Source organism: Theropithecus gelada, chromosome 20, assembly GCF_003255815.1.
Source record: "Theropithecus gelada isolate Dixy chromosome 20, Tgel_1.0, whole genome shotgun sequence".
Lineage (NCBI taxonomy): Eukaryota > Metazoa > Chordata > Mammalia > Primates > Cercopithecidae > Theropithecus > Theropithecus gelada.
This window is the reverse complement of record NC_037688.1, coordinates 25,977,250-25,998,962: the sequence shown is the minus strand read 5'-3', so window position 1 is coordinate 25,998,962 and position 21,713 is coordinate 25,977,250. Positions and strand designations below refer to the sequence as shown.

Genomic DNA, 21,713 nt, shown 5'->3' with positions numbered 1-21,713 from the left:
ACAATGAAAAACTTTATAGTAGTGAAAGGTCTTCAGTTACATGGATCAGTCTTAAAACATTAAGACCTCTGAAAATACAATTTTTCAAGAATACAGGCAATATTGTACAAAGCCCAAAAACAGGGGAAAAAAAAAAAGATGTGAGCATTTATGTTGTTTCCACTTTTTGGGCACCTGTAATCCCAGCTACTCGGGAGGCTGAGGCAGGAGAATCGCTTGAACGTGGGAGATGGAGGCTGCAGTGAGCTGAGAAAGTCCCACTGCACTCCAGCCTGGGTGACAGAGTGAGGCTCCATTTCAAAAAAAAGAAAAGCAAGGGTCGATTCGGGTGGCGGTTCCATTTGAGAAGGGGGACCCAGAAGCCTTCAAAGGTAAATGTATTTCTTAAACTTGGCAGTAGGTTTAAGTATTTGTTATATATTACTCTTATAAAAATAGTGTTTCATGACTGGCACGTAGATCTTAGCACTTTGGGAGGGTGTGGGCAGATCACTCGAGGTCAAGAGTTCAAGAACCAGGCTGGTCAACATGGCAAAACCCCATGTCTACCAAAAATACAAAAATTAGCCAGGTGTGGTGGCACATGCCTGTAATCCCAGCTACTCGGGAGGCTGAGGCAGGAGAATCGCTTTAACCTAGGAGGCGGAGGTTGCAGTCAGCCAAGATTGTGCCATTGCATTCCAGCCTAGGTGACAGAACAAGTCACTGTCTCAAAAAAAAAAAAGTCTTTCATAAGCTCTAAATGTTTTAAAACTGAGAGGAAATAACTGACGTAAAAGTGTTTTAAATATGCACAAGAAAGAATAAAATCAAGGCCGGGCACGGTGGCTCACGCCTGTAATCCCAGCACTTTGGGAGGCCAAGATGGGCGGATCACGAGGTCAGGACATTGAGACCAGCCTGGCTAACACGGTGAAACCCCGTCTCTACTAAAAATACAAAAAATTGGCCGGGCGTAGTGGTGGGCACCTGTAGTCCCAGCTACTTGGGAGGCTGAAGCAGGAGAATGGCGTGAACCCAGGAGGCGGAGCTTGCGGTGAGCCGAGATCGTGCCACTGCACTGCAAGCCTGGGAAACAGAGCAAGACTCCCTCTCCAAAAAAAAAAGAAAAAATCAAACACCCTGATAAATATTGAATTCTTCTACTTTAAAAATAATTGAGGTATAATTCAAACACTACAAAATCTATCCTTTTAAAGTATACAACTCAGAGGGTTGGGGGATATTCACAGAGCAGTACAATCATCACCACTAATTCCAGAACATTTCCATCACTCCAAAAGGAAACCCAGTTCCCATCAGCAGTCACTCACCACTAACAACTTCCTCCAACCACTGGTAACCAGTAATCTACTTTTGGTTTCTGGATTGCCTATACTGGACATTTGATATAAATGGGGTCATATACTATGTGTCCTTTTGTGCTAGCTTCCTTCTCTGAGCCTATTTTCAGGGTTTATCCATGCTGTAGCATGTATGAGTACTTCATTAATTTTTATGACTAAATAATATTCCACTGTGTGGATATGTCACATTTTGTTTACCCATTTATCAGTTGGTGAGCATTTAGGTTGTTTACATTTTTTTTGGCAATTATAAATAAAGTTGCTATAAATACTTGTCTGCAAGTTCATGTATGGACATGTATTTCTAACCCTTTCAAGTATATACCTAGGAGTAGAGTTGCTGGGGGAATTCTACTTTTCAGACATCTTAAATTACTATTATTATATTATTATTTAGAAACAAGGTTTCACTTTGTTGCCCAGGCTGAGGAGTGAAGTGGCACAATCAGAGCTCACTGTAACCTAGAACTTCTGGGCTCAAGTGATCCTCCTGCCTCAGCCTGAGTAGCTGGAACTATAGGCATGTGCCACTATGCCCAGCTCCTTAAAGATAATTTAACATTTATATGAAAATTTAATAAATATTTGGTTTAAAATAGACTCTAGTGCAAAATGACACCCATAGCTTTATGAAAACTACTTTGTAATTTTTGTTACTGAAACATCTAAATAATTTATTTTACCCTTTGCCCCTTAGTTTGAAGTCAATCAACTCATATATTACTTACCTTGTCCTTTTTCAAGAAAAATGATTTTGGATTCTGGAAGAAAATTAGATCCAGTCACAATCATTTCATGACCTCCATTTACAGAACAACTGTTGATACTGTACTTCTCAATATGAGGAAGTTCTTGAGCAGACCGCTGGGCTGTTTTGAATTTTTTTAAAGAGTTGAGAAAAAACAAAATATTAGTTAAAAATCTTTCATACACAAATGACAAACTCAAGCTACAAAAAGAAAATAAAGAGAAGCAAATTTTGGGATTAATTCATTCAGACTTTTAAAATTCAAGACAATGGTAACACAACACACTAAAAGAACTAAGTTGTTTATAAAACAAAATAGATACATTAATGTGATTTCTAAGTACATTTATTTATTTAAGACAGGGTCTCACTCTGTTGCCCAAACTGGAGCACAGTGACGTGATCATAGCTCCCTGCAGCCTCCAATTCCTGGGCTCAAGTGATGCTCCCATCTCAGCCTCCCAAGTAGCTAGGATTACAGATGCACGCCACTGTGCCCAGCCAATTTTTTTTTTTTTTAAACAGCAACATGGTCTCACTTTGTTGCCCAGCCTGGTCTCAAACTCCTGGTTTCAAATAGTCCTCCTGCCTTGGCCTCCCAAAGTGCTGGCATTATAGGCCTGAGCCACCACACCCAGCCAATTATTTTCTTAGACTACAACTATAAAGAAACTAATAAAACTTCATTAATATCTTCAACTTCATACTGACTCCAACACATTTACCTCATCTGCTTTTCTCTTTTTTGCTTAAATGTTTAATATGTTTCTTCCATGCAACAACTATCCATTAAAATCTATAAATCTAATTATAAAAAGTATGTTAAGTTCAAAGATGTAAAATTATATTGCATGCAATGAAGAGAAGACAAGTTCTAGGGAACTACTAGCGGACAAACACCAAGTAAGCCTTTCTTTTTAAATTCATTTTTTAAATTTTATTTATTTATTTTTTGAGACAGAGTCTCGCTCTCTCGCCCAGGCTGGAGTGCAGTGGCGCAATCTCAGCTCATGGCAACCTCCGCCTCCGGAGTTCAAGCGAATCTCCTGCCTCAGTCTCCTGAGTAGCTGGCATAACAGGCACGTGCCACCATGCCCAGCTAATTTTTGTATTTTTAGTAGAGACGGGGTTTCACCATGTTGGTCAGGCTGGTCTCAAACTCCTGGCCTCAGGTGATCTGCCCACCTCAGCCTCCCAAAGTGCTGGGATTATAGGCGTGAGCCACTGCGCCCAGCCTGTATTTTTATTTTTTTAGAGACAGAGTCTTGCTCTGCTGCCCAGGTTATTTATTGCCCAGTGTAGCATGATCACAGTTTACCGAGGCATCAAACTCCTGGGCTCAAGTAATCCTCTCACCTCAGCCTCCCAAGTAGCCAGGACTACAAGCATGTGCCATCATGCCTAGCCGATTTTTAAATTTTTATTTTTGTAGAGACAGGGTCTCACTTTGTTGCCCAAGCTGTTCTCGAATTCCTGGGCTCAACTGATCCTCCCATGTTGGCCTCCCAAAGTGCTGGGATTACAGGTGTGAGCCACTGTGTCCAGCTATTTACATTATCAACTTTTATAAACAGCATTTATGGTGCCACCTTTCTCTGATAATGACTGGTTCCAAGTTGCTACATTTTCTGGAGATCCTATTTCTGGCATTTCTTTCTTTCTTTTTTTTTTTTTGAGACAGAGTCTCGCTCTGTCGCCCAGGCTGGAGTGCAGTGGCCAGATCGCAGTTCACTGCAAGCTCCGCCTCCCGGGTTTACGCCATTCTCCTGCCTCAGCCTCCCGAGTAGCTGGGACTACAGGCACCTGCCACCTCGCCCTGCTAGTTTTTTTGTATTTTTTAGTAGAGACAGGGTTTCACCGTGTTAGCCAGGATGGTCTCGATCTCCTGACCTCGTGATCCGCCGTCTCAGCCTCCCAAAGTGCTGGGATTACAGGCTTGAGCCACCGCGCCCGGCCCATTTCTTTCTTTTAATTGCTTGAGTTTCAAATTGTAGATTATACTTATTTTCATTGTGTAGGTTCTCTAACGGTTGTTTTTGTTTGTTAGATTTCAGAAAGGGTCATCCGCTGTCACCCAGGATGAAGTGCAGTGGCATGATCACAGCTCTGCCACCTCAATCTTTTGTGCTCAAGTGATCCTCAGATTTCACCCTCCCTAGGAGCTGGGACTACAGGAATGCATTACCATACACAACTAAAAAAAAATTTTTTTTGTAGAGACAGGGTCTTATTATGTTACTCAGGCTGGCTCAACTCCTGGGCTCAAGCTGTCCTTCTGGACATAAGCAGTACTCCTGCCTATGCCTCCCAAAGAGTTGGGATTACAGGTGTGAGTTGGCACACCTGGCCTCTAATGGTTTCTCCTTGCCAACTACCTAGATACCTAGGTTTCTCTCTGAATTAAAACAAAATTTAAAAGTGTTGATTATATCTCTTCACATTTGGAAAACAGGTCCACTTTTATTCCTAGTATGTGGGTGGGAAAACTGGTGGGTTTGAAGATCAGCTGTGTTTTGTTTGGCTAGCAGAGTATTTTAAGGACATTTAAAAATCAATGCCGTTAGGAAATCATCCATTCCCAGGTCACAACAGCTCTCAACTACTTAATACCTAGTCACAAAAGTACATAAATTAGGACCCCACCCCATTCAAAGAGAGTATTGTAATCAATTATTTCATAGAAGATGCCTATGCAGACCTGGCGTGGTGGCTCACGCCTGTAATCCCAGCACTTTGGGAGGCTGAGGCGGGCAGATCACCAGGTCAGGAGTTCGTGACCAGTCTGACCAACACGGTGAAAACCCGTCTCTACTAAAAATACAAAAATTAGCCGGGCGTGGTGGTGCGTGCCTGTAATCCCAGCTACTCTGGAGGCTGAAGCAGAAGAATCACTTGAACCCCGGAGGCGGAGGTTGCAGTGAGCCAAGAGATCACACCACTGCACTCCACCCCTGGGCGAAAGAGTGAGACTCCATCTCAAAAAAAAAAAAAGAAAAGAAAAGAAAAGAAAAAGATGTGTATGCAGCCAGGCGCAGTGGCTCATGCCTGTAATCCCAGCACTTTGGAAGGCAGAGGCAAGTGGATCACCTGAGGTCAGGAGTTTGAGACCAGTCTGGCCAATATGGTGAAACCCCATCTTTACTTAAAAATAAAACAATTAGTCGGGCGCGGTGGTGCATGCCTGTAATCCCAGCTATTTGGGAGGCTGAGGCAGGAGAATCTCTTGAACCTGGAAGGCAGAGATTGTAGCAAGCCAAGATCATGCCATTGCACTCCAGCCTGGGCAACAGAGTGAGACTCTGTCTCTAGAAAAAAAAAAAGAAAAGAAAAAAAAGATAGGTATGGGATTTAGGATTAACTATTACTTGGGATGTACCAAGCACCGACCTAGATCTCAGAAAATACTCATGTTTCGGCCAGGCGCGGTGGCTCAAGCCTGTAATCCCAGCACTTTGGGAGGCCGAGACAGGTGGATCACGAGGTCAGGAGATCGAGACCATCCTGGCTAACACAGTGAAACCCCGTCTCTACTAAAAAATACAAAAAACTAGCCGGGCGAGGTGGCGGGCGCCTGTAGTCCCAGCTACTCAGGAGGGAGGCAGGAGAATGGCGTAAATCCGGGAGGCGGAGCTTGCAGTGAGCCGAGATCCGGCCACTGCACTCCAGCCTGGGCGACAGAGCGAGACTCTGTCTCAAAAAAAAAAAAAAAAAAGAAAATACTCATGTTTCTACTGTTCTAAATAGGTCATGGAGAAGGGGCCTGAAAACAAACAGTGATTACAGGTACATTCTAAGTAACAGCAAAAGTGTGTTCAGGCTGGGTGTGTTGGCTCACACCTGTAATCCCAGCACTTTAGGAGGCCAAGGCCGGCAGATCATCTGAGGTCAGGAGTTCAAGACCAACCTGGCCAACATGGTGAAACCCCATCTCTACTGAAAAATACAAAAATTAGCCAGGCGTAGTGGCAGGCACCTGCAATCACAGCTACTCGGAAGGTTGAGGCAGGGTGAATTGTTTGAATCCACGAGGCGGAGGCTGCAGTGAGCTGAGATTGTGCCACGGTACTCTAGCCTGGGTGACAGAGCAAATCTCCATCTCAAAAGAAAATAAAAATCTGTTCAACAGATGGCATAAACACGCCAAAAAACTACTCGTGTGGTGAAGATATTTTTGAAGAGTATTTATTATTTAATAACATTTAAATAATACTTAATATTTAATAACAGAAGAAAATGTCTATGATAGTATAAGTGAAAACTGCAAAACAAGATATAAAACTGTATCAGATAAGGCCAATTAAAAAACATTGTGTGTGTATGTGTATTTCTAAAAAGACATACAAATACAATAAAAGAAAATCCAGGCTGGGCCTAGTGGGATTACGCCTGTAATCCCAACCTTTTGGAAGGCTGAGGTGGGCAGATTACTTGAAGTCAGGAGTTCAAGACCAGCGTGACCAACATGGTAAAACCCCATCTCTACTAAAAATACAAAAATCAGCTGTGTGTGGTGGCCGGTAATCCCAGCTACTTGGGAGGCTGAGGCACAAGAATTACTTAAACCTGGGAGGCAGAGGTGGCAGTCAGCTGAGATTGCGCCACTGCACTCCAACCTGGATCACACAGGGAGACTCCATCTCAAAAAAAAAAAAAAAAGAGCCAGAAAAGGTTAATATTGACTATATATAAATAGTAATATTACAAAATTATTTGATATTATACTATTCTTTGTACCATTTTGAGTTTTCTCTTTTTTTTTTTTTTGAGACGGAATCTCATTCTGTTGCCAGGGTGGAGTACAATGGCATGATCTCAGCTCATAGCAACCTCTGCCTCCCAGATTCAAGCGATTCCTCTGCCTCAGCCTCCCAAGTAGCTGGGACTACAGGCACATGTCACCACGCCCATTTAATTTTTGCATTTTTAGTAGAGATGGGGTTTCACCGTGTTGGCCAGGATGGTCTTGATCTCTTGACCTCGTGATCTGCCCAACTTGGCCTCCCAAAGTGCTGGGATTACAGGCGTCACACCATGCCCAGCCCCATTTTGCATTTTCTATATTCTCAATAATCACATGCTAATTTTATTTTTATTTTTTATTATTTATTTTTGAGATGGAGTCTCACTCTGTCGCCCAGGCTGGAGTGAGTGGTGCTCCTAGAATTTCTCTACATCCCACTTTTCTCCCCCCTCCATCCATTTCCTTTCTTGTTTTTTGAGATGGAGTTTCCCTCTTGTTGCCCAGTCTGTAGTGCAATGGCGTGATCTCGGCTCACTGCAACCTCCGCCTCCCGGGTTCAAGTGATTCTCCTCTCTCAGCCTCTGGAGTAGCTGGGATTACAGGCATGTGCCACCACGCCCAGCTAATTTTTGTATTTTTAGTAGAGATGGGGTTTCACCATGTTAGCCAGGCTGGTCTCGAACTCCTGACCTCAGGTGATCCACCCACCTTGGCCTCCCAAAGTACTGGGACTACAGTCATGAGCCACAGCGACTGGCCAATTTTATTTTTAAAAAAAGAAAAAAAAAGAAAAGAATCGTTTTAGCGTAACTTCATCTTAAACACTCAAACTACTCTATGAACTTAATTTATATTACTTTGCCAGCCCGGCATGGTGGCTCATACCTGTAATCCCAGCACTTTGAAAGGCCAAGGTGGGCAGATTACTTAAGTCCAGGAGTTCAAGATCAACCTGGGCAACATGGGGAAAAGTGCAAAACTTAAGTCAGTTGTGGTGGCTTGTGCCTGTAGTCCCAGCTACTTGGGAGGCTGAGGTGGGAGGACTGCTTGAGCCTGGGAGGCAAAGGCTGCAGTGAACCGAGATCATGCCATTGCACTCCAGCCTGGGCAAAAGAGTGAGACCCTGTCTCAAATAAATGAATGAATAACTTTGCTTTAAAAATAGAGTGATCTATGCTTACATGGGCATAGAACACTCTGGCAGGATAATTAAGAAGCTGGCAATGGTAGCTGTTTCTAAGAAAGAGAACTGGTTGACTTGGAAATTTATCTTGTACTCTATATTTTTGAATTTTATGGCATATACCTATATTAGCCATTAAAAAGTTAATATAGGCTGAAAGTGGTAGCTCATGCCTATAATCCCAGAAATTTGGGAGGCTGAGATGGGAGGATGACTTGTGCTCAGGATTTCAAGACCAGTTTGAGAAACGCAGTGAGACCCTATCTATACAAAGAATACTTTTTTTTTAATTTTAAAAATACAAAAATTAGTTCTACAGCTAATTCACCCCAGATTTACTCAGTGATTCCCACCGTCAACTGGCAAATGATAAAGTATCACTCCAATTCAGCAAACAGCAAAAGAAGGCATGAAAGATTTTATAGCAGATGTGGCCCCAAATTAAGAATACAGGGCTAGGTCCGGTGGCTCACGCCTGTAATCTCAGCACTTTGGGAGGGCAAGGTGGGCAAATCACGAAGTCAGGAGTTCAAGACCAGCCTGGCCAATATGGTGAAACCCCATCTCTACTAAAAATACAAAAATTAGCTGAGCGTGGTGGCACACGCCTGTAATCTCAACACTCAGGAGACTGAGGCAGGAGAATCGCTTGAACACGGGAGGTAGAAGTTGCAGTGAGCTGGGATCGTGCCATTGCACTCAAGCCTGGTTGAAAGAGTGAGGCTCTGTCTAAAAAAATAATAATAATAATAATAATAATAAAAGAATACAAGCTGGGTGCAGTGGCTCATACCTGTAATCCCAGAACTTTGGGAGGCTGAGGTGGGCAGATTACTTCAGGTCATAAGCTCAAGACCAGCCTGGCCAACATGGTGAAACCCCATCTCTACTAAAAACACAAAAATGCCGGGTATGGTGGCATGCCCCTGTAGTCTCAGCTACTCAGGAGGCTGAGGCGGGAGAAACGCTTGAACCCTGGAGGTGAAGGATGCAGTGAGCTGAGATTGCACCACCACATTCCAGGCTAGGCAAGAGAGTGAGACTCCATCTCGAAAAACACCCAACCCCCTCACCCCAAAAAAAGAATACATGTGTTTGGCCAAGCGCGGTGGCTCACGCCTGTAATCCCTGCACATTGGGAGGCCGAGGCAGGTGGATCACCTGAGGTCAGGATTTCCAGACCAGCCTGGCCAACATGACGAAACTCTGTCTCTACTAAAAATACAAAAACTTAGCCAGATGTGGTGGTGGGTGCTTGTAATCCCAGCTACTTGGGAGGCTGAGGCAGGAGAATTGCTTAAACCTAGGAGGTGGAGGTTGCAGTGAGCCAAGATCACACCACTGCACTCCAATCAGGGTGACAAGAGCAAAACTCCGTCTCAAAAAAAAAAAAAAAAAAATACATATGGTTAACAGAAATAAAGCATTATTATATAACCAAAAGAGTATAAGAAAACCTGTTTTCTAGGCAGGACAGCTCTATCACCAAAAAGCAAATAACCTTGAATGGGTACTAGAGATACTTGTGCCTGTTTCCTCCTATGCAAATAAAACATGGAATCAGAATCATCTAAATTATGTCCTAAAGATCTAAGTACTAGTCTCAATATTTCAAGTCATACCAGCTAACCTGCCCAAGGTCCACAGTTCCCCAGGATTGAGTACACGTCAAGTTCCAGGGTCTTTTCTTATATCTGGCTTTTGTATATGTCAGGAAAAAACATTCACTATCTCAATTGGATGTTGTAAATAATTTGAACAAAAGCTCTGTTAAGTCTTATACAGCTAAAGTGTCAGCTTACAGAGGTTAAGCACCTCCTAGCATGAAGGCTGACATTTTAATGAAATGAAGATGATCAAGTGATACTTAAAGCACCTGAATCATAGCTTCATGATTTGGTCCTTAGATGGCATCAAGCCCCCATTCTCATTTACAGATAAGAAAACTGTGGCCAATAGAGTTTGTCTATAGTTTACAGAGCTACATAGTCAAACTATCATGAGAAACCATTTTCTAATTCCAAGATCAGTACTTTTCCACCCAAACATGTTAGCTCATTTCCACATGAGAAAATCAAACCAGCAACCCAGACTGTATGCCTCAGCCTACACTTCAGACACATACATTACATTATAAGTAAAACAGAAAATAAGCTATTATAAATAAGATCTTAAAACATCATCAAAAGCTCACTTACAGCACTCAACGGGTATAGAGGCTATCTGCAGAGAAAGGACTTTTCCATTGGGCTGTGGGATGTGTACACGAAACACAAGTCGTACTCTAGTATTCTTTCTGCCAATATCAGTTTCTCCTTTTCGAAGTTCTATATCTGAATTGCGGAGTTTCAAAATACCTGCACAATCAATACTAAAGAGAAAAATATAAAAATTTAATTTGTTTATTGATAATTGTGGTTATAAACAACTCAACTACACAGAAATTGTTAATTTGTCAGAAAAAAACTACCCAAAATTAGGTCAAAACAGAAAGATATGTGTGATTGCTATTCTCTGCTAAACTGAAGTTTAGGCATTAAAAATATTTTTGTATGATAAAAGTGCAAAACTAAGTATAGTAGATTGTCTGCAAAGGTTAGTAATTTCTCTTCATTCCTGTACTTGCCTGCCTATCCTCCTGCCATTAAGACGTACAGTATCTATGCCTGCTCTCCTTGAGAATTGGCCTATGACTTGCTTTGACAAATGGAGTGTGGCCAAGTGACAGTATGCAAGTTATGAGCCTAGCACTGAAGAACGCTGGTAACTTCCACTTTTGCTATCTTGGAGTCCTGAGTAAGAAGTCCAACTAGCATGGTGCAGAGAAAGGCCCAGACAATCCCTAACCACTCCAGCCACCCTAGCCATTTTGGATGTTCAACCCCAGCTGAGTTCCCACTGAATCCAGGTACTTAAGTGACCCCAGCTGACACCATGTGAATGGACCAGCTGAGCTCAGTCAACCCAACGAATCATGCAAAATAACAGAGTGATTACTATAAGCCATTAAATTTTCGGAGTGTTAGAACTAAACAGTTGAAATAAAGTAAAGACTCTTTAATTCTATACATGTAACTAGGTCAGAACAACAAATAATTCATTAACAGCATATTTAGACTTTTATAGTGATGTATTTATTAATAAAAACAATCCATCAGGCTAAAATTCTTGAATTTTTAAGGAATGCACATATAAGATGAAGGTTCTGCATTTAAGGTATAACATTTCATCATCTGCTAACTTTATTATTAAGTATGACTGTTTAACACACTATTGTGGCAGGAAACAACAGAAGCTACAAATACCTTTGTTACTCACATATTGGAAGAATAAAGCAAACGGATAACTAATTATGATCAAATATACTAGTTAACCTTGCTAACAAGGCATTCCTTGTTATCTGTCCTCTTATTGGATCTATCAACAGTTCCAACCCCAATGCACAGAGGTTGCAGAAGTCACTTTGAAGGACAATATATTACAGAACTAGGATACCAAGACAAGAACCGGCCAGGTGCACTGGCTCATACCTGTAATCCCAGAACTTTGGGAGGCTGAGGTGGGCAGATTACTTCAGGTCATAAGTTCAAGACCAGCCTGACCAACATGGTGAAACCCTGTCTCTACTAAAATACAAAAATTAGCCAGGCATGGTGGCGTGTGCCTGTAGTCCCAGCTACTTGGGAGGCTGAGGCAGGAAAATTGCTTGAGCCCAGGAGGCAGAGGTGCAGTGAGCCGAGATCATGCCATTGCTCTCCAGCCTGGGCGACAGAGCAAGACTCCATCTCCACAAAAAAAAAAAAAAAAAAAAGACAACCAGTAAAGCAGAAGAAGAATCCCAAAAGGAATTAAACCACTCCAAATTTTTCATCTTCAGAAAGACACAGAAGACATTTTTTTAAATGCAACAATTTTGAAAACTAAAAAAGCATTTGCCATTTATAGATAACAAATTATATAACTGATATTGAACAACTGCACTGTAGCTCAAAGCAGTATTGATCAAGTTACATCAAATTAGTGATTATTCATGCTAACATGTCAACATGGGTCTTCAAGGGAAATAGCAGAGATCATCTGTGTTATTAAGTATTGAGCAAAGGCATTCTAGCAGTAAGCTAAGTTTCTAATAGATGCGAAATAACAGTACTAGAAAGTACATCTGAAAACTCTTAAATACAAAAAACAAAAAAGCAAGCAAAACAAAACAAGAAAAAAACTCTTATGTAGCAATGAAAATAAGTATTAAATTATCTTTAAAACTACATTTATTTATTTATTTAAAGTATGTATTTATGTTTTGAGACGGAGTCTTGCTCTGTTGCCAGGCTGGAGTGCAGTGGTGCCATCTCGGCTCACTGCAACCTCCGCCTCCCAGGTTCAAGGGATTCTCCTGCCTCAGCCTCCCAAGTAGCTGGGATTACAGCCACGCACCACCATGCCCAGCTAATTTTTTTGTATTTTCAGTAGAGACGGGTTTCACCATGTTGTCCAGGATGGTCTCGATCTTCTGACCTTGTGATCCGCCCACCTCAGCCTCCCAAAGTGCTGGGATTACAGGCGTGAGCCATCAAGCCATTTTAAATCAAGGTGTAGCACTGCTACATTGATATTAATCCAATGTTAAAAAACAGAGGAGCTGCAAATAGCTAAGGCAATAAATACTGGCATCCTATATTTAAAGCATCTTGTACGGTAGGCTTATGGGTTAGTGTAATGGTCTTAAAAAGAGATTAGGCTTGAAATAACCAAGCCTGTGGCTTAGTAGGAAAACCAAGGGAATATCTACCAATTTTTCCACACCTTATTGCCTTAAGAGAACAGTAAAGACACTTAATACATACTTAAGGCTCACTTATGCATAAATTATTTTGAACCATGGTCTTATCTGTCACCTGGGAATTTTAAACCCACCATTATCTCAAACTGTTATTATATTTAACCACTGTACTGAATAATATAGTTACATTCAACAAGCTACTAGGATACTAGTCTATCCTAACAATTAGCTACTGAGTAAATAGGCTCATTCATCATTAGCTACCCTGTTACCTATAGTACCTAAAAAAGGTTTCTTAGGTTTGGTAACATCCTAGTTGCCCCTTATTTAATCCTCTCTTCAATATACATAATGCTTGGGTCCTACAGAACTCCTGTTCCACAATCTACCAGTACAGAGCAGACAGAATGGTCAAGAAGTTTCAGGTATGTGTGTGGTGGGGTTGCAGGGGGAGGACTAGCTGTATGTTACTAGTCAAGTGGTATTTCTGCAGCCTGGTCCTTTCTGGTCTAATACACACAGACAGTATATGCCAGATCTGGCTGAGGAAGGGACATAAATTATGACTATTACCCTTGTTCCACACGCTAGTAAATGGAAGATGATGGAGGAGACAGGTAAATTTAGATCCTACTGCTCCAATTCTTTCACATTATTTGGGATATGAGCCTTTCCCAATTTCTTGATAATTTTTCATAGAAATTAATGTACTCTTTTCTATTTATTGGTTTATATACTATTTTCAGAAAGGATATGAGGCATTTTACAATATAGATACAAATAAAGCCAAGAAAAAATAAATAGAAAAAATTTTAAAACACAATAGGAAGTAAATCCAAGTCTAGAGTTGAAGAAATTACTATAATTACTGTAAATGAGCTTGACTATGAAGTTCCTGGAAGCCAAGGCTAAAAGTAAATGTGATAAAGTTGTTATAGGCCGCTTGTTGTATGGTAAAGCAAAATCTACCACGCCATCAGGAAACACTAACATTTTTCCTTTAAGTTGAAAGGACTGTGTGTGTGTGTGCATGCACATATGCATGCAATAGTGACCAACCTAAGAGAAACTGTCTTTAATAGTGGTTTTTCAGATTATGAAGTATGTTTATGGCTATTTCTCATACTGTCCCTCAAGTCAAGAAACAGAATAAACTTGTAATTTTTCTATTTAACTTGATTCAAATATCGTGCTTTGAATATCCAGAGGAATGAATGCAAACATGGCCTGCAAACTATCGTCTAGGGATCAATTTCTTGAGTTTTTGGAAAAAGATAGTTCAAAGGTGATTTTTAAATGTCCCTCTACAACTGACTAATCATATATCACATGCTTCTGATGCTATATAAAAAAGCAAGATGCCAGAACAAAAGGGAAGAAGGCTACCTGCATTCTCATTCAGAGGTTGGGCACCTTACCTTATTTGAAAATGTGTCCAATAGGATGCCTGGTGTCAATATTTTTCTCAAGAAAAAGTTTTGCTCGAGTATCTGAATAAATACAGGCTGAGATTCCAAAGTTCTTTCTACATTATAGAACACAAATGTTTAAGGCCGGTGCAGTGGCTCACATCTGCATTCCCAGCACTTTGGGAGGCTAAAGCAGGTGGACTGTTTGAGGCCAGGAGTTCGAGACCAGCCTGGTCAACATGGCAAAACCCTGTCTCTACTAAAAATACAAAAATTAGCCAGGAGTTGTGGCGCACAGTGTGTAATCTCAGCTACTTGGGTGGCTGAAGCACAAGAATCACCTGAGCCTGGGAGGCAGAGGTTGTAGTGAGCCGAGATGGTGCCACTGTACTCCAGCCTGCGCAACAGACTGAGACTGTCTTTAAAAAAAAAAAAAAAAGGCCGGGCGCGGTGGCTCAAGCCTGTAATCCCAGCACTTTGGGAGGCCGAGACGGGTGGATCACGAGGTCAGGAGATCGAGACCATCCTGGCGAACACAGTGAAACCCCGTCTCTACTAAAACTACAAAAAAAAAACTAGCCGGGCGAGGTGGCGGGCGCCTGTAGTCCCAGCTACTCGGGAGGCTGAGGCAGGAGAATGGCGTAAACCCGGGAGGCAGAGCTTGCAGTGAGCTGAGATCCGGCCACTGCACTCCAGCCTGGGCGACAGAGCGAGACTCCGTCTCAAAAAAAAAAAAAAAATTAAGAGTAGAGATTATCAGCTTAGCTGTCTGCCTTTGCCATGAAAAAACTCCGTCACAGCCCCTTTGCAATGATTTGCTGGGTTGGGTTCTTGAGTACCGTTCTTGCAGTAGCCTGGGATGGATGTTATTCCCACCTTAAGAAAGGTCTGTGGGCCAGGTGCGGTGGCTCACGTCTGTAATCTCAGCACTTTGGGAGGCCGAGATGGGCGGATCACGAGGTCAGGAGATCGAGACCATCCTGGCTAACACGGTGAAACCCCATCTCTACTAAAAATACAAAAAAATTAGCCAGGCGTGGTGGTGGGCGCCTGTAGTCTCAGCTGCTCAGGAGGCTGGGGCAGGAGAATGGCATCAACCCAGGAGGCGGAGCTTGCAGTGAGCCAAGATAATGCCACTGCACTCCAGCATGGGCAACAGAACGAGACTCCGTCTCAAAAAAAAAAAAAAAAAAAAGTCTGTAGTGTAGTTTGAAAACAATTCCTGTAATAAAAATCTAAGTTTCCCATGCCTGGTTGTGCCTACTACCCATTGATAGGTGCCTACTCAATATCCTTCCTTTACTTCTTCCTTAGTAACAGGCCCCTACATTGTTTTGTTTGTTTTTTGTTTTTAAAGACAGGATCTCACTCTTGCCTAGGCTGCAGTGTAGTGGCACTATCTCGGCTAATGGCAACCTCTGCCTCCCGGGCAAGCGATTCTCCCACCTCAGACTCCCAAGCAGCTAGGACTACAGACAGGCACCACTGCACCCGGTTAATTTTTGTAATTTTAGTAGAGACAGGGTTTCGCCATGTTGCTCAGGCTAGTCTCAAACTCCTGAGCTCAGGTGATTCGCCTGCCTCGGCCTCCTGAAGTACTGGGATTACAGGCATGAGCCATGGTGCTTGGCCTCCCTAAATTATTTGAGGTGACAATGTGTTCTGGTAAACATAACCATGTGTTCCTTACATATAAGCATGATCAATGAGATGTAGAGTTGTTAAGTAGGTTTTAGGGAAACGCTCTTAAAAGAGGATTCAACTCCAATGGAAGTTCCCTTTTACCTTTCCTCCACACCTTTCTCTTTATTATCCCTTCTGGTAATAAGGATGTCATGGCTAGAGTTCCAGCAGCCATTTTAGATCGTAAGACAATCTTTAGGATGGAAACCACATGCTAAAGATGTCAGAGAAGAAAAAACTTGCTTGGGGCCCTAATGACTTACGCAGCTACTGTGCTAGCCCTAAAATGTCTACCTGTATATTTCTTTTATGTGATAAAACACTAAACCTCTAACTGTTCAAGCCACTGCATATCAGGTTTCTATTAGAGGCAACTATATATAATCCTAACTGATCCTTCGGTACAAAACTCTATTGCATTCTCTTTCAGAAGTTGGCCACCTTATCTTATTTGGAAACGGGTCAAGTGGGATGCCTGGAGGTAAAGTCAAAAGTTTTCCTTAAAGAAATAAAAAAATCGTAATTGTATCATAATTGTTTATTTATTGTCTACCCTATTAGATAGACTGTGAGCCATTTGATGAAAATCCAGATACAGTATTTATATCTCTCTTACCTAGGATAATGGCTTGCCTGGTAGTATATAGTATAGAAACACTTACTGAATTGAATTTTCCCTCTGGAAATATGCTACCACTCTCAGAAAATGTACTAAATGTACATTATTTACGTAATACCATTAGAACAATATTTTATATTTATATTCAAAAATATATTTACTTTTTTTCTGAAAGTATAGAGAAAAAAAGAACTGCACATTTTAGGTATATTTCAAAATACCTGGCTGACATATTGTTTTCAGGAAGAAGTGGAATTTCCAGAACTTTTGTACTGGCAATTATTATCTCTTGGCTTGCAGTAGCGACTGTCTTCCCAGTGATTCGATGCACCTGGTAAAATGCATGAGGTCGTAAATATCGATCATCTGCTGTCCCAATAAACATTTGTAGATTTATCGGCTTTTCGTTATAGCCCAGGAGCTAATCAGGAAGAAGAAACATAGAAAAGCACAATTCATTATCCATTTGCATTTTACAATAAGCCAACAATAGTAAGTCTATTATATCTCTATCATATACTATTGTATTATTTCAAAAAAATACAACCAAAAGTAACCAGTGAGCAGCCCTCCAAATTTCCAAATTTGTTTAAGAAATAAAACATTGTATATGTTACATAAAGGGATGTGGGTTTTGTTTTTTTTTTTTAAGATAAATATCTAGATAGACCAAAATTGTACAAAGCTTTCTGACTCTGCTGTAGAAAACACAAAAGAAATACTGATTCTGCACTCTGGGCAACATTAACCATTCAGACTGGACCTAAAGATTTGGGTATATGGGAAGGTCCTCTAACAGACTGTTAAATCAGAGGCACTTCGTTTTAGTAGAAAGAGTCTGAAAACCCCTATTGTTTATATTATAAACTTACAACTTCAACTGACTTAACAGGCCTGGGATAACTGACTTTCCTTGGTATCCTTCACTACTGCTAAGGTTAACTATGTTAGACTGACATGGGAGAGCTGCTGGAGGCAAAAACAGTCATCACAAGAAAGCAGGCAATTAAAAGAAATAGAACTTGAAGATGTATACAAATAGCACTTAGGGAGACATGAATGGCTGAGTAGCACCGACTTGACCCATCTTCCTGCAGATAACAACTATAAACTGGAAAAAACATAAAGAATGACCTGATGGAGAGCAACCAAAAACAAGCAGATACTGGAGGCGAGTTGAAATATACACGTTATAACATATGTGTTATTACAAAGGGCATGTTTCCTGTTTTTATGGCTTTTAACCTGAGAAAAAGTCATAGTCCATGCCTTACAGACCGGCTAAAACTCCCATAAAAAACCTATAGCCTGTGGCCGGGCGCGGTGGCTCACACCTGTAATCTCAGCACTTTGGGAGGCCGAGGTGGGTGGATCACGAGGTCAGGAGATCAAGACCATCCTAACACAGTGAAACCCTGTCTCTACTAAAAATACAAAAAATTAGCCAGGCATGGTGGCATGCACCTGTAGTCCCAGCTACTCGGGAGGCTGAGGCAGGAGAATTGCGAACCCGGAAGGTGGAGGTTGCAGTGAGCCGAGATTGAACCACTGCACTATAGCCTGGGTGACAGAGCAAGACTCCGTCTCAAAAAAAAAAGACACACACACACAAAACAAAACAAAACAAAACAAAACAGAAAACACCAAACCTACAGCCCAAAGCCTCTGGAAAGTGATAAGGAAACCCCAGAAAGGAGTCAGAGGCAGGGAGCTCCAAGCTACACATAGAAACTCTGCCCAAACCTTTCTTTGGCTGACTTCTGAAACATGATCAAACAGGACAGACCCCAAGCAGCCTAGCTAAGGCTAAAACTGAAATGAGATTTTGAGCTGCCACCAACCTCAGGGAGACAAGTTTTCCAGGCTGACTCCAACCAAGTTAAATGCCTACTTAAGCAAACAATTTCAACAATCTTCAGGGGAGAGACAGACAGACAGACAGAGAGGGAGAGAAGGAGAGAGACGGGGGAGGGGGGAGAGAGGGGGAGAGAAAAGGGGGAGAGAGAGAGAGAGACAGAGGCAGATAGAGACAGAGAGAGAGAGAGAGAGAATGTGTCTGTGCCTTTGTTTTCTATGTCTTTTTTTTTTCCTTTTTATTGCCTAATTGCTCTGGCTAGGACTTACAGCATAAAGCTGAATCGCAGTAGTGAAAGCAAGCATCCTTGTCTTGTCCCTGACGTTAGAGGGAAACCTTTCAGTCTTTAACCATTAAGTATGATGTTAGCTGTGGGTTTTTCAAGATTCCCCTCTATTCCCAGTTTGCTGTTTTGTTTTTGCCTTTTTTTTTTTTTTTTTTTTTTGAGACGGAGTCTCGCTGTGTCACCCAGGCTGGAGTACAGTGGTGCGATCTCGGCTCACTGCAACCTCCACCTCCTGGGTTCAAGCAATTTTTCTGCCTCAGCCTCCTGAGTAGCTGGGATTACAGGAGCCTGCCACCATGCCCAGCTAATTTTTGTATTTTTAGTAGAGACGGAGTTTCACCATGTTGGCCAGGCCAATCTTGAACTCCTGACCTCAGGTGATCCACCCGCCTTGGCCTCCCAAAGTGCTCGGGATTACAGGCACTCATGAGCCACTGCGTCTGGCTGTTTTGCTTTTTTTTAAATCATGAAAGGCTGCTGAATTTTGTCAAAGGTTTTTTTCTCTATCAACTGAGATGACCACATGGTTTTTCCCTTCATTCTACTATGTGGTATATTACATAGATTAATTTTCTTATGTTGAACCACTCTTGCTTTCCTGGGACAGATCCCACTTGATCATGGTGTATAATCTTTTGTAGTGTGCTGCTGGATTTGGTTGCTGAGCCTTTTGTTGAAGACTGTTGCATGTATATTCATGAAGGATATTGGTTTGCAGTTTTCTTCTCTTGTATCTTTGTCCCCATCATTATCCATCTGTTTGTTGTTGTTTTTGAGACGAAGTCTCGCTCTTGTCCCACAGGCTGGAGTGCAGTGACACGATCTTGGCTCACTGCAACCTCCACCTCCCGGGTTCAAGCAATTATCCTGCCTCAGCCTCCCAAGAAGCTGGGATTACAGGTGCCTGCCACCACACCCAGCTAATTCTTATATTTTTAGTAGAGACCCAGTTTCACCATGTTGGCCAGGCTGGTCTCAAACTCCTGACCTCAGGCAATCCACCTGCCTCAGCCTCCCCACCACGCCCAGCCAATCCATTTGACTAAAAAAAAAAAAAAAACTGTCCCTGCCCTACTGAAATTCTTCCATCTCTTCATGTATACAGAGCCCACCTTTTCCTCAAGGTAATTTAGGAGTTCTATTATAGTAATTCCAAAGTCTCTTTCCAATATCTAATCTAAGCCTTCTCTCAGTCTGCTACCATTGTTTTCTCTCTTTAATGAGGGCCACATTTTCGTGTGTGTATGTGTGTGTGTGTGTGTGTGTGTGTGGTTGTTTATTGTTTTAATGGACCTTTAGTATAAAAAAGTCTAGAGACTCAAGCAGAAAATATTTACCTCCAGAAAGGGGCATGCTATTTCTTTTGTAAGGTCACAGTTCTTAAACTGTGTCTGGACTTTAACTGAAGGAATAGTCTGATTCAGTATAGCACTGGCTTCAAAGGTCTGGTGGGTGGAATGTCTCTCTCTTTTGCCTGGCACGGAATCTGAGAGCTGGCAAGATTCCAGAGATCTACCTATGCTTCACAACCAGAGATCTACCTATGCTTCACAACCAAGTCTCCGATCCTTGAAACTGTTGGAAGATCTTCCTCTGATTTACCACCTGGCTGCTGATTTTTTAATCTATGAGGATTTCTCTAGGCTCTTCAGTCTTGCTCTTTGTTTCTGAGCCTCAAGGTATCTCTTCAGCTTTGTTACTAGATCTTGGGTCTTTTGAGATTGGCTTGGAGAGATTTCTTTCAGCTCTCCTGATAATACTCCAGTTTTTGTAAATGAGAGCCTAAGTGCCTAAGGGTTTCTGCCTTCAGCAGGTAAAACTATGAAGAGAGGGGGTCTCAGTTCTCCTGCCATGCCTCCTCCTCCTTGGGATGGTAGCCTTCTTGTATTTGGTGGAGTCTTACAGGTGAGTTTTATTCCCCTCCACTTGCCCAGTCTTGGCTTTACAGTGGAATTTGTAGCCAGGCAACTTCATAATTTATTGGTTATCCTCCCTGTACCCAGAAGACGACATTAAGACTTTTGCCTATTATTGGGTAATATAATTTTACCCAGGATATTTTTCAGTGCTGTACATTTATAAAGAAGCAATTAAAGCTGGACTATTGCAATAGCCTTATAACTGCTCTGTCTTCCCTCTTGTTGCCCTATAGCCCATTCTCTATCCAAGAGTCAGAATAAACTTGTTAACATGAATTGGATAACTTTGACTCCCCTGCTCAGAACTTTCTAATGGCTTCCCTTCACATTTAGAACTATATTCAAATTCCCTATGATGGTTTACACAGCATAAGGTGATTAGGGCCCTGGCTAAATTGTTGGCCTTACCTTTGCCTACTCCCTCCCTTCCACAGTCTGCTCTAGCCTTACTGGCCTTATTGCATGAACCACTCAAGCTCATTCCTACTGTCAGGCCTTTCACACTAAATATTTTATCCCTCTGAAATATCATTCCCTCTGATCTTCATGCTACTTGACTTGATTCAAATACATAAAGGTCAGTTCCCTCAGAGGAGACTACAATATTTAAAATATCGTATCTGTCTCCTTATCTTGTGCTTGCCTACATCCTATATTAAGAATAAATTCCTGCCCTTTCAGGAGCTTCAGGTAAGCATATGATAAAAATCAATTAAGGCTCTATGAAAGAGAAAGGATGAAATCATGGAAACAAGTTGAGAGAGCTGAAGCACTAAAATCATGTGTGCTGAAAGTTTAAACTAGGGTGGAGGCAGGATCATAAATAGAAAATAGAAATGGAAAGGGATGAATGCAATAAATCTTTCCTAGAAGGCCCTAAAGAGATTTTCGTATCTAACTATACATAGAATAAAAGAGGGATCAAATAAGTCAGAAGTTCTGAGCTTCAGTACCCAGGAGAATGATGGTATCACTAGCAAACAAAGTATAGGCCTGGCCATCATGGCTCACACCAGTAATCTCAACACTTTGGGAGGCTGAGGCAGGAGGAACTGCCTGAGGCCAGGAGTTCAAGACCAGCAACACAATGAGACCCCCATCTACACACACACACACACACACACACACACACACACTAGCTGAG

At 41.8% G+C, this 21,713-nt stretch overlaps 1 protein-coding gene across 5 annotated transcripts in view; it reads right to left on the bottom strand.

Annotated features, from left to right (window-relative positions):
* The window catches only part of NFATC3 (nuclear factor of activated T cells 3), a 154,132-nt gene that overhangs the window by 52,919 nt on the left and 79,500 nt on the right, over positions 1-21,713 (bottom strand). For all 5 annotated transcript variants that reach the window (XM_025370212.1, XM_025370213.1, XM_025370210.1 and 2 more), the window contains 3 exons: positions 16,731-16,930; positions 10,217-10,389; positions 2,075-2,215 (listed from right to left, as the gene is read on the bottom strand). In XM_025370212.1, the coding sequence (XP_025225997.1) occupies positions 2,075-2,215; positions 10,217-10,389; positions 16,731-16,930 (514 nt within the window). The remainder of the gene's footprint in view (positions 1-2,074; positions 2,216-10,216; positions 10,390-16,730; positions 16,931-21,713) is intronic.